The sequence below is a fragment of the Myotis myotis genome, unplaced genomic scaffold (genome assembly GCF_014108235.1).
Source record: "Myotis myotis isolate mMyoMyo1 unplaced genomic scaffold, mMyoMyo1.p scaffold_m19_p_15, whole genome shotgun sequence".
NCBI classification, from domain to species: domain Eukaryota; kingdom Metazoa; phylum Chordata; class Mammalia; order Chiroptera; family Vespertilionidae; genus Myotis; species Myotis myotis.
In genome coordinates this window covers 15,648,732-15,660,744 of record NW_023416319.1, presented here as the reverse complement: position 1 = coordinate 15,660,744, position 12,013 = coordinate 15,648,732, and the positions used below count along the sequence as shown (strand labels likewise).

At 46.8% G+C, this 12,013-nt stretch overlaps 1 protein-coding gene across 4 annotated transcripts in view; it reads left to right on the top strand.

Annotated features, from left to right (window-relative positions):
* The window catches only part of PDCD11 (programmed cell death 11), a 39,198-nt gene that overhangs the window by 16,322 nt on the left and 10,863 nt on the right, over positions 1–12,013 (top strand). For 3 of the 4 annotated variants that reach the window (XM_036336095.1, XM_036336092.1, XM_036336091.1), the window contains exons 13-22: positions 741–992; positions 1,467–1,601; positions 2,166–2,360; positions 3,280–3,450; positions 4,428–4,647; positions 6,228–6,377; positions 6,601–6,716; positions 8,246–8,787; positions 9,679–9,741; positions 11,394–11,502. In XM_036336095.1, the coding sequence (XP_036191988.1) occupies positions 741–992; positions 1,467–1,601; positions 2,166–2,360; positions 3,280–3,450; positions 4,428–4,647; positions 6,228–6,377; positions 6,601–6,716; positions 8,246–8,787; positions 9,679–9,741; positions 11,394–11,502 (1,953 nt within the window). The remainder of the gene's footprint in view (positions 1–740; positions 993–1,466; positions 1,602–2,165; positions 2,361–3,279; positions 3,451–4,427; positions 4,648–6,227; positions 6,378–6,600; positions 6,717–8,245; positions 8,788–9,678; positions 9,742–11,393; positions 11,503–12,013) is intronic. The other variant, XM_036336094.1, reaches the window with a different exon arrangement.

Genomic DNA, 12,013 nt, shown 5'->3' with positions numbered 1-12,013 from the left:
AACTGTCAAAACTGAGTGGTTTATTTCAGAGGCTTGAATCCCAAAAGTTTCACAAAATTAAATGGCTTGAATTTCAAAGGCTTGAATCCCAAGAGAAGCTTCACAAAGTTAAAAAAGAGTAAATGTGATAGTACACAGTACTTTTCATTGTTTTCATTTTATTCCATTACTTATTTTCATTTTATTTCATTACAGTGTTTTCTTGTTTTCATTTTATTTCATTACCATTGAGTCAACAAAGCGATTGATTACCCATTGGCACAATGTTTTATAGTTGTGGGGTCAGGAGGCTTAGAAGTGGAGGAATTTCTCTGCCCTTAAGGAGATGGTTTTCTGAAGGATGAGAGATGGTTGGACTCTCAGTCTTAGTTTATAGCTAATATATAGTAGTATTGAGATGGTAAATTGGTTCAGTTATTCAATCAGATAAGATGCTAGTGGTCTAGGAAGTAGCTAAGGCAGGTAGAAGTAACTGACATGGGACTCTGAAGGTGCAGTGAGATGACGAGTGTTGCTACAGTCCCAGGAGGGAGCTTATCGGAGGAAGTACATTTGAAAGAGAGATGATTACTCCTTAGATAGTCAATCAGCAGGAAGCAGGGAAGGTCTGCAGCTGAGATTATTCTTAGAGGGAAAGAGAGAGTAGGTCCTTAGGGACGACCATGGCCTTTGGGTTCAGGGGTTGCAGAGACCAGCTCTCTTGATAACTAGTAACTTGACAGCCAGTATCCTTTCCCTAGGTTTTGCTTTGTGACCCTGAAGCCAAGAAGCTGTTGATGACCCTGAAGAAAACCCTGGTTGAGTCCAAACTACCTGCCATTACCTGTTATGACAACACTAAGCCTGGTCTGCAGACACATGGCTTCATCCTCAGGGTCAAGGACTACGGCTGCATTGTGAAGTTCTACAATGATGTGCAGGGACTGGTACCCAAGCATGAGCTCAGTGCTGAGTATGTCCCTGACCCAGAGAAGGTCTTTTACACTGGCCAGGTAATACTCTTCCCCGGCAGGCCCCTACCCTTAGTGACCCCATGAACACAGATTTAAAGGAGTAGCATGGAGAACTATTTTTTAAAGGATGAGGAAGAGAGCATGTGGGGCACTGGGCCTGAGCCAGCTTGGTGTAGGAGATGGGAACAGAACAGAGAAAAACTCTCAAGGGGCTTCATTGGATGCTGGCAAACGAATGGACCACCAGGGGGCAGTGCCATAAAACCAGTGAACCTGGGTCTGTCTGGGAAAAATGATTTTTTTAAAACTTGGGATTGTACCAAAAATTTATTCATGTCTTCTTTACCCAAAAGCTGACTCGGGGGGTGTTGTGTATAGCTCTTTTCACTGCGTTCTGATCTGATCTAAGATCTGGGTGGCTCTCCCAAGGCCCCTGCAGCGTTGGTGGAGGGCCTCCAGGTCCAGACAGGCCCGTTGGGAGGAGTTAGCCAATCAGGTGTTGTTTCTCTCCAGGTGGTGAAGGTTGCGGTGCTGAACTGTGAGCCATCCAAAGAGAGGATGCTCTTGTCCTTCAAGCTCTTGAGTGACCCAAAGAAAGAGCATGTGGGACAAAGTCAGAAGAAAAGAAAAGCCGTTAACGTTGGGCAGGTACCCAGACTTCTTTAGACAAGTTGTTTTAGTTTCTGGTTGCTGAGAGCAGGGTGCCACTGGCACATGGGATACTGAAACCACTGGAGGGGAAAGATTGAGGTAGTTAGCTAAGATCCTGGGGCCAGAGGAAATTGAGGTTTTTGTGGGAGAACCTTATATGTTTTTTCCTTTGTCTCAGAGCAAATGGAAGCTGTCCAGGAAAGGAAAGTTGTGTCATGGTGTGGCTTTTTGGCCGTGTACTGCTGCCCTCTTTCCTCTCTGGTCTCTAAGGCCATCCTGCAAGACTGTCTTTGCTCTGGGACCCCGAGGAGGGGCTTGGGAGAGGAATGATATCACAAAAATGGGTCCTGATGTGTGTGTATGTGTGTGCATGTGCGTGTGCGCGTCTGCTGGGTCTTTGGGGATGATGGTGTGGGGTGTGGAAGACAGCTTCTCTGATCTTGACCTTTCTATGGTTCCTGGTGCTGGAATTTGATGCCTCTGATCTCTGCCTGGCCCAGACGAGGCTGCTCTCTGTGCACGAGACAAGTGCTGTTTTTTTGTCTCTCTCTTCCCTGGTAGTTGGTGGATGTGAAGGTTTTAGAGAAGACAAAGGACGGGCTGGAGGTGACTGTCCTGCCCCACAACATCCCTGCTTTCCTTCCCACGTCTCATCTGTCAGACCACGTCGCCAACGGCCCCCTGTTACATCACTGGCTCCAGGCTGGTGACACCCTTCACAGAGTCCTGTGTCTGAGTCAGAGTGAGGGACATGTTGTATCCTTCACTGGTATCTGGGGAGCCATGGAAGGTTGTGGGGGAGAACATGGGTCCTCTCGGGGGGGAAACTGGGTTGGGCCGTGCTCTTAGCTGGAAACTCCATGGAAAAAGTAGGCCATTTGACTACAGAAATACTTCCATAAAACCAAACCAGTGAACAAGCTTGCACTTTCCCTGTATTTCCCTGGTAGAAAGTAAGAGTGGGGTTGGAATCCTGCCGGCAGATGCTGATGGTCAGGGCAAAGTGGGAGTCCGGGGTGGGGGAGGCAGTGTGGCCTGCCAGGCCCAGTGGGATATTTCCAGTAGCTCACTGGCCTTGGCAGGGCGCTCAGTGCTCACCCCTTGAGTTGGAATAATTAAGGTAGTTGCTGTCCATCTTTTTTCCCCTCCCCCCAAAGGGATTTGGGGCTCAGAATATTCCCTTTGATCTTGTGATGGGTGTTTTGAAGGAGAGCATTGCCTCTTTTTTCACTGAACATAAAATCTGCTTGGGGCGAAGTGAGGCAGAGGAGGTGCGGTAGGGTGGTTAGTGTGAGGTTGGTGGAGAATTGTGTCATGGCCAGTCCAGTTGCCAAGCCACAGGGAAGAGCCATTCCCATTTTGGTCTCCCCCAGTAATCTGGAGGCGAGTTAAGGAGAAGAATAGCACAAACTTGATGCTCAAACTTGACGGCATCAGAATCATGTGGAGGGCCTGTTCAGACAGCTTGCTGGGTCCCCCTCAGAGTTTCTCATACATAGGTCTGGGGTGATGCTTAAGAATTTGCATTTCTCACAAGTTCCAGGTGCTGTTGCTGCTGCTGGTCTGCACACGTAGAGAATCACGCTAGTAGCAGAGGGCGCATAGGGGAGAAGGATGGGAAAGACGGATATTTCATCTGCCCTTTCTGGAATATTCCTTGATGAAGCACCACTAGCTCCTTTGTAGGAAGCCAGCTTTGGTCTCCACAGTAGAGGGAGGCCAGGATCCCAAGACCTTCTCAGAAATCCATCCTGGAATGCTGCTCATTGGCTTTGTGAAGAGCATCAAGGACTACGGTGTGTTCGTCCAGTTCCCCTCAGGCCTTAGCGGACTGGCCCCCAAAGCTGTAAGTTCAGCTCCATGCGCAAGGGCACAGGGCCACAGAACCTGGGGTTGATGGGAAGGAGCAAGAGACAGTCCCTTGAAAGATTTTCAGAGGCATGGCATGGAGGCACTTGGCTCTGGGAGCGGGGCTGAGGTTCAGTCCGGGCTCCTATTGCCCAGCTATGTCCTCCTGGAGGAAGGGATACCTTTCACTTCACACTGGAGCAATGGGTAGATGGGCAGAGGCCCAGCATCCAGTGTAAGGATACTGAACCTGTTTTTATACTCTCAAAATGTTAGATGGGGAAATCGATTTTCCTGAGCAGCCAAGTACAGGTGTTACAGCCTGCTAGGGTTTTTGAGGTGTTATGGTACCAGAATACCCTTGGAATTATCCCTACCCTTAAGCACCACGTCTTCGAATTTTAAACTTTTCAAACTGGAAAAGAATCCTAAGGATCCCGTGGTTGAACCCCTCAGGCCTGCTGAAAAACTGAGCCAGAGCAGGGAGGAGTCTTACCATTGCCGTGTAACACAGTGGTGAGCATGTGGCTTGTAGCTCATTTCTGCCACAGATAATTCGTAAATATTTCTTCCCTTCCATAGGTTTGTCTTTCTGGTATTTTGTCTGGGAAAATCACATTTGCATCTCCTGCCAGAACAGTTAAAAAATGGGAGCAGAAGGGAGGACCCCAGAAACATACATAGTGAAGGGAGGCGGGCTGTCATTGGATGTTAGAGACATGGACAGCGTGGGGGCACCCTGGCTTGCCCCTGATGTGCCTTCTTGGCTGGATGCCCTCTGGGAGGCTGTGTTGGGCAGCCTGGGCCTCTCCTGTTTTTATGGAAGGGCAGTGGAGCTGCACTCAGAGGGCCGGGGGCAACGTCCTGGGTCCTATGTGCCCTCCCCATCTCTCAGACTCCTTTCTGGGCACATTAACTGGATTGTCTTAATAGAGACTTCTTTTCCTTTTTTAATTTTCTGCCCATTCCTTTTAGATCATGAGTGACAAATTTGTGACCTCCACAAGTGACCACTTTGTCGAGGGGCAGACGGTGGTTGCAAAGGTGACCAACGTGGACGAGGAGAAGCAGCGGATGCTGCTGTCGCTGCGGCTGTCGGACTGCACTCTGGGAGATCTGGCTACCACCAGCCTCCTCCTCCTGAGCCAGTGCCTGGAGGAGCGGCAGGGCGTGCGCAGCCTCATGAGCAACCAAGGTGGGAGCAGGAGGGAAGAGGATGAGGGCCAGGGGTGGGGAGCATGTCTTATAACTTATGCCCGTCTGATGGGTGTACGACATAAAGTACACAAATCCTTTAGGGTACAGCTCAGTAAATGTGTATAAAATCAGCACCCCTGTTTAACCACCACCCAGCTTCAGGTAAAGTTCATTACCAGCATCCCAGAAGTCCTCCTGTGTTTCTGCCTGCCGGGAGCCGGTCCATGCTTGCTGTTTCAAGGGACCTGGCATATATGGCATACTGTTCTTAATATGTTTGCTCACCTTCTTGGCACTATGTGTTTTAACCAAGGTCTCTGAGAAAGGTTGTTTCCCCAGGTAGGGATTTTCCCCTGAAGTTAGGGAGGGAATAAAACCTCTTAACTAAGTACCAGGCGGGTAATTAATCACTTTAACTACGAACAATCATGCTTAAGCTACATAATCTTTACTCCCTGGAATGGAGATAAGAAATGCCCTAACCTTTGGAATAGAGATTGATAGGATTGGAATCAACTGGTATAAATACAGATACAACAAGACAGCAAGACTCAGAACTTAGAATACAGAACTTAGAACACAGAACTTAGAATACAGAACCAGGAGAGACGGAACCTAGGCACAGAACCTACACAGAACATTCTCTAAAGACAGAAGAACTTCGCTGGAGAGAACATGGCAAAAGTTCCTGGACAGAAACTGGCCTCAGAACCTAGAGACAGAACCTAGCGAGAGAACATGGCAAAAGATCCTGGACTGAACCTGACTACAGAAATTGGCAAGAGAACCTGACTAGAACCTGGTGACTGAACCTGGCTGGAGAACCTGGACAGAACCTGGCTGGAGAACCTAGCAAGAGAACATGGACACAGAACCTGGCTGGAGATCCTAACCAGAACTTCGCTGGAGATCCAGACCAGAACTTGGCTGGAGATCCTGGCTAGGCTGCTGATCAACTGAACACTGTCTCCGTGTCCTTCCTTCTTCGCCGACTCCGTCCTCACCTATGGGGAACCCCTGGACCTGCTGGGGCTGGACCCCGGCATCTGCCCAGTCCAGAGCCAAAACTTTCCTTAGTTCTGTGGCCTCAGGTTTGCATGTGTTATGAATCCATTCACCTCTTCACTTTTTGTTCCGTTTTCAACAAATATATAGTGGATGATAAATTGGAAAGGGACCCGCTAGAACACTTTGTGAGGGGTTATTCTGACCCTCCTAAGCTTTGAACCATTGTGTCAGATTGTTGGAACCCTTTTCTGGATTCAGGAATAAGAAGCTTGAAAGGGTAGATTCTAAACAGAAAGAATGAAAATTCAGAAACCAAAGGAAAGCATGTGTTACTGGCATTTGCTGGCTATATGCATGAATCGTGGCCAGGTAGGATTAGCAAGAGGCAGAGGTGTCTCCCTTTATGATAGGACTTTTCATGGGTATGGGACAATTTTACTAAAGGTGATTTTACCTTCACTGTGGTTCCAGCGCTCCACTGCTGCTCTATGTAGTAGCACATTTCTGAAGGAAAAGAATGGTAAGAATGTTTCTGCTTGCTAATTCCTGTTTCCTTTGGGTCTCTGGTAGACTCTGTGTTGATCCAGACACTGGCTGAAATGACCCCAGGGATGGTCCTTGACCTAGAGGTGCAAGAGGTGTTGGAAGATGGCTCTGTGGTGTTCAGTGAGGGCCCAGTGCCCGGTCTGGTCCTGAGAGCCAGCAAATACCATCGGGCAGGTGAGTGCTTCGGTTTTGCTCACCATGGTTGGTGGGGGAAACCCTTTGCCCCTTGCTTCCTCTCCTGGACTCAGAATTTCCAAATATATAGGGTAATGAGCTGATTCGGTAGAAACTTGTGTCATGCAATCAGGACAACGGACAGCAGGGCCCTTGGAGAGATGCTGTCTCCCTCCCCCCTGCTCCAGCGGGTGATCATGTTGTGTTTGGTTCTGCACTGCAGGGCAGGAGGTGGAATCTGGGCAGAAAAAGAAGGCTGTGATCTTGAATGTTGACATGTTGAAGTTGGAAGTACACGTTTCCCTTTGCCACGATTTGGTGAATAGGAAAGCTAAAAAGGTAAGCTTGCTCATGACTTTCATTTCCATGATTTTAAAGGCATTTTACACCCCTTCAATCCCACATACTTTGCTCAGGGATTCTGACACAAATGCTTGGAGGTAAGGTGGATTTATCTGCATCATTCCCACCCAGTTTATACCTCTCATCCTGGTGTAGTTATTAATAGCTCAGACTTTCGGGTTCAGATAATAAATTTTATGGTCACCTCTTTTAAGGGCCAAGCAGGTTGTGTAAATGAGTGAAGTGAGCCAGGTGGGTGGGTTATAGGGAGTGGTAGCAGTAAGTGCTGACAGCCTGCAGCCCGCTGAGGGACAGAGACCATTCGTTTTCATTTGGTTGTTGTCAGGTGGGAACATCTGGGTCTGGTGTTGCTGTCTTTGATTTTTTAAAATATAAATATTTTTGTTAATTTCAGAGAGGAAGAGAGAGAGATAGACTCATCAATGATGAGACAGGATCGTTGATCAGTTGCCTCCTGCATGCCCCCCAACTGGGGACCTAGCCCACAACCCGGGCATATGCCCTGATTGGGAATCAAACTTTGACCTCCTGGCTCATAGGTTGATGCTCAACCACCGAGCCACACCAGCCAGGCTATCTCCGATTTTTAAGAGAAGGCAGAATTTGGATTTTTATTTGAAATAAGAGTGGGAAAGGTTGAAAACTATGTTTTAAAAACATCATATGACCCAAACAAAACATGTCTGTGGGTAGAGGTGTTGGAAGATGGCTCTGTGGTGTTCAGTGAGGGCCCAGTGCCTGGTCTGGTCCTGAGAGCCAGCAAATACCATCGGGCAGGTGAGTGCTTCGGTTTTGCCCACCATGGTTGGTGGGAGAAACCCTTTGCCCCTTACTTCCTCTCCTGCTCATCAACACCCTCTCCTGATACTTTTGTGTGAGAGAAGAATGGGTTCAAGGAAAATCTCAAAATTAGTAGTATTTTTCTCTGGGTGACATATATTTGGTCTGTCTAAAGTTTTAAGCACCCAATTGCGTAGGGTATGGTGCAGAGAATTACATACGTATAATCCTTAACCTCTAGTTGCTTGTAAGTTTGAGACTTTGAGAGACAAAGAGAAATAGAAAGCAATACTAACCCCTCAGTAAGTGTCCTTGCAGGTCCTTGTTCCATTTTATCATCCAAGTGAAGCTGGTGCACTTGGATGCACAGTTTGGACATGAGCACAGTTTGGATTTGGGGGCAAGATAGACTGAATGGCTTGCACATAGTAAGCTCTCAGGAGTGACTCTATTTGTTGAATGAAAGAGTTAAAAATTGGGGGAGAGCTGTAGAACTAAGAGAGTAGGAGCCAGTGTCTTAGAACTGGAGAATAAGTAGAAGTCACCTGCTAATTCCACTAGTTCTAGGGTAAACAGAAGCTAACTGCAGGTGATTCTGATCTAGCCTTGGGTCCCTGGACTCCAGGCTTTTCCCAACCTCACCCACTGTATTATAGCCCAGTGGGTGATGAACGGGTCCTGTGCTCTGTAAGAAGTGGGAATGGTGGGTTTCCTCTGTTTTCCAGCTGAAGAAAGGCAGTGAACACCAGGCGATTGTGCAGCACTTGGAGGAGTCCTTTGCCGTTGCTTCCTTGGTCGAGACTGGCCACCTGGCAGCTTTCTCTCTGACCTCTCATCTCAATGACACATTCCGCTTTGACTCGGAGAAGTTGCAAGTGGGACAGGGTGTCTCCCTAACTCTCAAGACCACGGAACCCGGAGTGACTGGCCTTCTTTTGGCTGTTGAGGGACCAGCTGCTAAGAGGACAATGAGACAGACCCGGAAGGACTCTGAGATGGTCGACGAGGATGATGAAGGGGATCCGTCCATGGTTGTAGGGTCTAAAAAGAAGCACACCCTCTCCATTGGGGACATGGTCACAGGGACTGTCAAGTCGATTAAGCCCACCCATGTGGTTGTGACCCTGGAAAATGGCATCATTGGCTGTATCCATGCCTCCCACATTCTAGATGACGTTCCAGAGGGCACATCTCCTACTGCCAGGCTGAAGGTTGGGAAGAAGGTCACTGCCCGCGTGATTGGAGGGCGAGACGTGAAGACATCCAAGTATGGAGGCTTTGGGGGATGAGCGGTTTGTGGGGGAAGATTGTAATTGTGGGAGAAGGAATGGAAACTGGGGTAGGTTTCCAAAAGTTGCACAGGAATCAGACTTTTTTTTCAGTTAACAAAAATATTCACCAAAGAATCCTTTTATATGCCTTTTAAAAATTTTAATGATACAGTGGTCAGGAGCATTGGTCTAGAATCAGATCTAGTTTCAGACTTGCCATTTAAGATTATGTGTCTAGGAGATAAGTAGATACTTCACTCTCTGAGTTTTATTTTCTTAATTTGTAAAGTGAGAGTAAGGGTAGTGACTACCTTGTAAGGATGTTGTGAAGACTGAGAGAGCAGCTAGTACGTATCGTGCCTAGCAGGCTGCCTGACACATAATTACTGCTCAGGATACATCAGCAGTTATTATAATTCATCCCGCCCTGCGTCCGTTAGTTATATTCATTTACTTCAAATCTTGTTACAATATGTTATTGTAGCAGAAATCCTTGCTATAATAAGGAAAGCAAAAAAAGACTTCAACTTCTAGCTAATAACTTGCATAGTAATTTTAGTAACTGTGGAATCTTTACTAAGCCATTTATTCTCTCTAGACCTCACTTTCCTAATTTTCAGAATGAAGGAGTTGGAGTAGATAGTCTATAAGGAAAATTCTTTTCAGGGGTTCATTGACAATCCTAAAAGATCAGATGAGCTGGCTCCTTAACATGTACTGCACAGGATGAGAACGGGACCCTGCAGGCCCGACACGTCACTGATGGGTGGTGGCAGTGGAGCAGGTGGTTTTTAAGCTTGGCTTGGTGGGGAGTAGAAAGAAACTGATCTCCAGAGTATGATGTCACAGAGAAAAGAGAAATGATTTGACCTTATATGTATTCCCAGGTTTCTCCCAATAAGTCATCCCAGGTTTATCCGAACCATCCCGGAGCTGAGTGTGCGGCCAAGGTGAGGGGAACCAGTAGCATGGTCTGGAAAGAGCTCTGGGCCTTGGAAATAGGAACCCGGGTCCCAGGGTTGATTGTGACTGACTTTGCCTCTCTATCCAGGTTGACTTCTTCTCTAGTAAGGATATTTGGCTCTCAGACAGCTATTTTGTGAGGTTAATCTGAAATTTAATGCAAAAACTGTATTCAGGGCTTAAATATCATTTAAAGGCTTGATAGCGGTTCTGTTTGTAGGCATGTAACAAAAAGAAATAATTTTTGCTCTCAACCCAATTCCCTAAACAACACCTAGCCAAGAATATCTGTTCTCTGAGTGAAGACTGCTGTTTGGTGACTGGGATTTTAGGTCATGCTCTAGTGGATTCTACAGAGGGGTGTTCCAGGAGGGATTCTAGGTGGAGAAGAAGTAAGTAGTAGTTCCATGTAGTGGTGGGTGCAGTTTGGGATAATTTTTTCAGAGGATCTTAAGCATTTTGATCCATGGGCCTATCTGCTTCTGCTTCTGCTTCTCACATTAAAACAAAACACAGCCATTCAGAATCGATAGGCCATCAGTGAATGGAGCTGGGCCATGGCTGTGCAAACGGCTCTGCAGACTCAGCCCGGATCCATCGCATCGGAAGCCTGGTGTGCTTAGGGTTGTTGCGGAAGGGCCTCTAAGTAGCTCTCAGGGGCGAGGTCTGGTCCGTGTCCTGAAATGATCAGAGTAGAAGTGGAACGTTTCTGAGAAGGCTTGTAACTGAGGTAAATATTCCTGAAACACTGAGTTCCGGATGCTAACAACACTCTTAGAACTTCAAAGTAAGCCCTTTACTTCCAGAGCATTGAGATTTGGTAGAGCACATAATTCCTATTTGTTTAATATCTGGTTTCAGAGACACACACACACACACACATTTTATTGATTTCAGAGAGGAAGGGAGAGGGAGATAAAAACATCCATGATGAGAGAGAATCATTGATCGGTTGCCTCCTACACGCCCCACACTGGGGATCGAGCTCGCAACCTGGGCATATGCCCTTGGCCAGAATCAAACCTGGGACCTTTCAGTCCACAGGCCAATGCTCTATCCACTGAGCCAAACTGGCTAGGGCGTTCTATGACTCCTTTGAAGTAAATTGTAGACGGATAACTTTCAGACCACATTTTCCTGTTGCTCTCCTGAGAAGAAAGAGAATCAGGAAAGTGATAATGGCAAGGTAGCATAGGGGACAAAGCCCTGGATTTTTGAGTCAGAGCCTGACTTCACCTCCTGCTTCAGTAGCATAAAATGAGTTTAATAATATCTACCCTGCCTCATTCACACATGAGAGTGTTGTCACATTCAGTGAGAGCTTATTTGTGGGAGCAGTTCTGCTAAGTATAAAGCAATAGCTAAGTATTAAGAAAGAATTAAAATATGTTTGTTTCCTAAAATTATAAAGATTATTGTAGGTTACCTACTGTATAGCTTGTTCACACCTATGTGAGTGAAATGGAAAAGATTAGCTGTCATGCAAGTATTGTGAACCTTCCCCTGTAAGGAGAGAAATGGGGGCGTGGAGGGTGTGTATGAGTTGGGGTAATCCTATATAATCTGTCCATGGCCAGTTGGGGGAGGTGTTTTTAAGCCAGGGTTTGGTTTACGCTTTCCATTGCCTTTCTGCAAACAGTGTGCTGGAGAAGGATGGCCATGCTGCTCTCAACACTCACTCTGTTAGCCCTTTGGAGAAGATTAAACAGTACCAGGCTGGTCAGACCGTGACTTGCTTCTTGAAGAAGGTGAGTAGTGCATGCCTTGCAATGTGATGCCATCCTTTTCTCAGAAGAAACGGAGAAGCTGGAGAGGGGCCATTAGCACTAGGCTTTGCTACCGTGGTGGTTCATGGGAGATGATAGGCCTTGCTCCTAGAAAACTTTCTGGTCTAATCGAGGAGCTAAATTTACAGTTTATGAAGCAACAGTTCAACATGTTTATAGATTAATTGTACAAAATGGAAAGAAAAATACACGATAGAGCAAGGTTTAAAATGAATGCAAGATTGGACTTTAGATTTGGCCTTTTGTAAAGCAGATGTGATGCAAAACGATATGTAATTGGGTGACAGATAGTGTGTTCTAACCCCAAGTGGAGCGGGAGTTCAAAAAAGGGGAGAGATCAGTGAGAATTGTACTGGTTGGGATATATCGGAGAGAAAGGTGGACTGGGCTTGACCTTGAGGAATAGCTCCTTCATTGTTGCCAGATTCTTCTGTAAGTATCTATCTGAGCATATCACTGGTGCTGACCCCTT